Source organism: Notothenia coriiceps, unplaced genomic scaffold (genome assembly GCF_000735185.1).
Source record: "Notothenia coriiceps isolate Sejong01 unplaced genomic scaffold, NC01 NC01_scaffold00019001, whole genome shotgun sequence".
NCBI classification, from domain to species: domain Eukaryota; kingdom Metazoa; phylum Chordata; class Actinopteri; order Perciformes; family Nototheniidae; genus Notothenia; species Notothenia coriiceps.
The window spans coordinates 1,249,993-1,252,244 of NW_011351702.1; the positions used below are offsets into that span (position 1 = coordinate 1,249,993).

Genomic DNA, 2,252 nt, shown 5'->3' on the forward strand with positions numbered 1-2,252 from the left:
CACAGCCACACAACACACACACACACATACACAACAATACTACCACACACACACACACACACGAGGCGCAGTTGAAAAGGACCTTTACTAGTAAAGAGGATAAGAAGAAATAAGGTAAGAAATAAAACCTATTTGAAATTTGACGCAAAATTCATAAAAAAAATTTCATGCAACATAAAAAATTTCTATACAACATAAAGGAAATGAAACTGTCCCTTCTTGGAAATTATTTGCATCCGACATATAGTAACGGCTTTCAACGTCTCTCGCGAAAGGAGAGTGGAGACATGCAGGAAAAGGTTGACGCGAGCACACACACACACACACACACACACACACACACACACACACACACACACACACACACACACACACACACACACACACACACACACACACACACACACACACTCCCTCAGGTCCTCTCTCACGCCACAAAGTGCTTTGTCTCGACTCAGGACTTTTAGTGCCATTAGTGAATATTTATTTAACAGCTGGAGGAGTTGTTTGTTGGAGGGAAATATTTCCAGTTGAGAAACAATCACTGTTTGATCTTCGTTTGAATCTAACTCTTGTTTCCTGACGTCACTGAGAGCTGTATTCCCACATGCTCTTCATTTGAAAAGCTGAGGAGATGTTTAGGTGAGTTCATTTGGGAACATTTCTGAATTTACAACATAAATTATTTTGGAAATCGTTCATCATTTACTTCACAGATGCCTTTTTGCTGCAGCAGTGGATTTATATGAAGTTAAGTCGGTACAGAGCAACATATCTTGACACATACCAGTCAGATTCCAATGATATTTCAGAGATAGTGTCTACACTTCCTCCTTGACAAACACTGTAAATATCATAACTGGTTTTTCAGTAGAACAAAGTGTCACCTTCCATTGTCCAAAGAGGATTAAATATGAGGGTTTTTGGAGACTTTTCGACCTTTTTTTTGGAGTACTCATGATCCCAGAGGATGAATCTTAAGCATTGTTGACTGTCTTTGCACTTTCACCATATCTAGGCAGTTTGCAGACCATAGACCTGATAATAATCCATATTCTAGTGAACCCAGCCTTGAATAAATGTAGATATATGTAATGTAAGAACAGCTACACTATAATATAACATTTATATTTTACATTTTTCTTAGTTGATTTCAGTCATTTTGAAATACAAGCCTCTGAAAATGAGATGTATGCAGCATTGAAGGAGGTCTGATGGTATGCACGTTTAGAGTATTGTCTTGCGCTGTGTCCCAGCCAGACAACAGATGATTCATGTCTTTTTACTGGATCTAGATCGAGAGATGTCTCTTAAAGGAAGCCAGGATAATATTTCTTACTTGACAATTTCCCCCTAGAGGATTGAACCCCCTCTGTGAAATATGGAAAAGACATGACAGCTCCATATTAAATGTTTACAAGGAATAAGTGCACATTAATCTGCACTTTGTAATAGTTCTGTTACCACTTGAATGCTTGCAGTAATGAAATAAGCCTTTAAAAGAAACTGTGGGGAGGTTAGAAACATTAGAGAGGCCGTTTATCACATTTGTGAGGATTTTTGAAATGTCCAGCAACGAACGGGGAGATGATAAACTTTTAAATGCAGAGTTTAAATATAAAGGCGTCTCACTGTTGTCCTGCTCAGGAGGATCCAGGACGTCGCTCTCCGTGTCGCTGGGAATATTCCACGGCTGCCGGATGGCTTGGAGCTGCTGGTAAAACTCATCCTGAGGAGCAGACAAACAGCAGGGACACAGGAAACAATGAGGAAATCAGTCCCTCTACATGTAATGAACACTTCTTATTCAAGGTGTTGATGTCAATATAAGGAAACAGAGGATTTACACATTCTTTAGGTACAATTTAGTGACTTTTAAGACCTAATTATCAGAAAAAAACAATAACTTATAACATTACTGCAGGTTTTCTGAAAAACGGATCAGTAAAATTGACGTTTTATTGAATTTCAATGAGTGAAATATTCAGTGCAATCAGTCGCTCTCCATATACTGAACATGTCTTATTCAAGGTGTTGTCAATTTTAAAGAAACACATTTTGTATGTACAAATGTTGAGTTTTAAAGGTCCCATGTCTCATGGCCATTTCTACTGATCATAATTCCATTGTTGAGGTCTACTAGAATATATTTATATTGTTCAACGTTCCAAACTCACATTGGTTTCTGATACAGCATCTCTGTATAGTATGTGTATTCACTCTCTGTCCTACACGCCTTGTTGGAGCTCCTG

General features: G+C 38.3%; 1 protein-coding gene across 1 annotated transcript in view; it reads right to left on the bottom strand.

Moving 5' to 3' along the window:
* cunh8orf34 (chromosome unknown C8orf34 homolog) overlaps window positions 1-2,252 on the bottom strand; it is a 24,116-nt gene that overhangs the window by 16,028 nt on the left and 5,836 nt on the right. Inside the window, exon 2 of the mRNA XM_010778410.1 lies at window positions 1,633-1,729. Coding sequence (XP_010776712.1) covers window positions 1,633-1,729 — 97 coding nt within the window. The remainder of the gene's footprint in view (window positions 1-1,632; window positions 1,730-2,252) is intronic.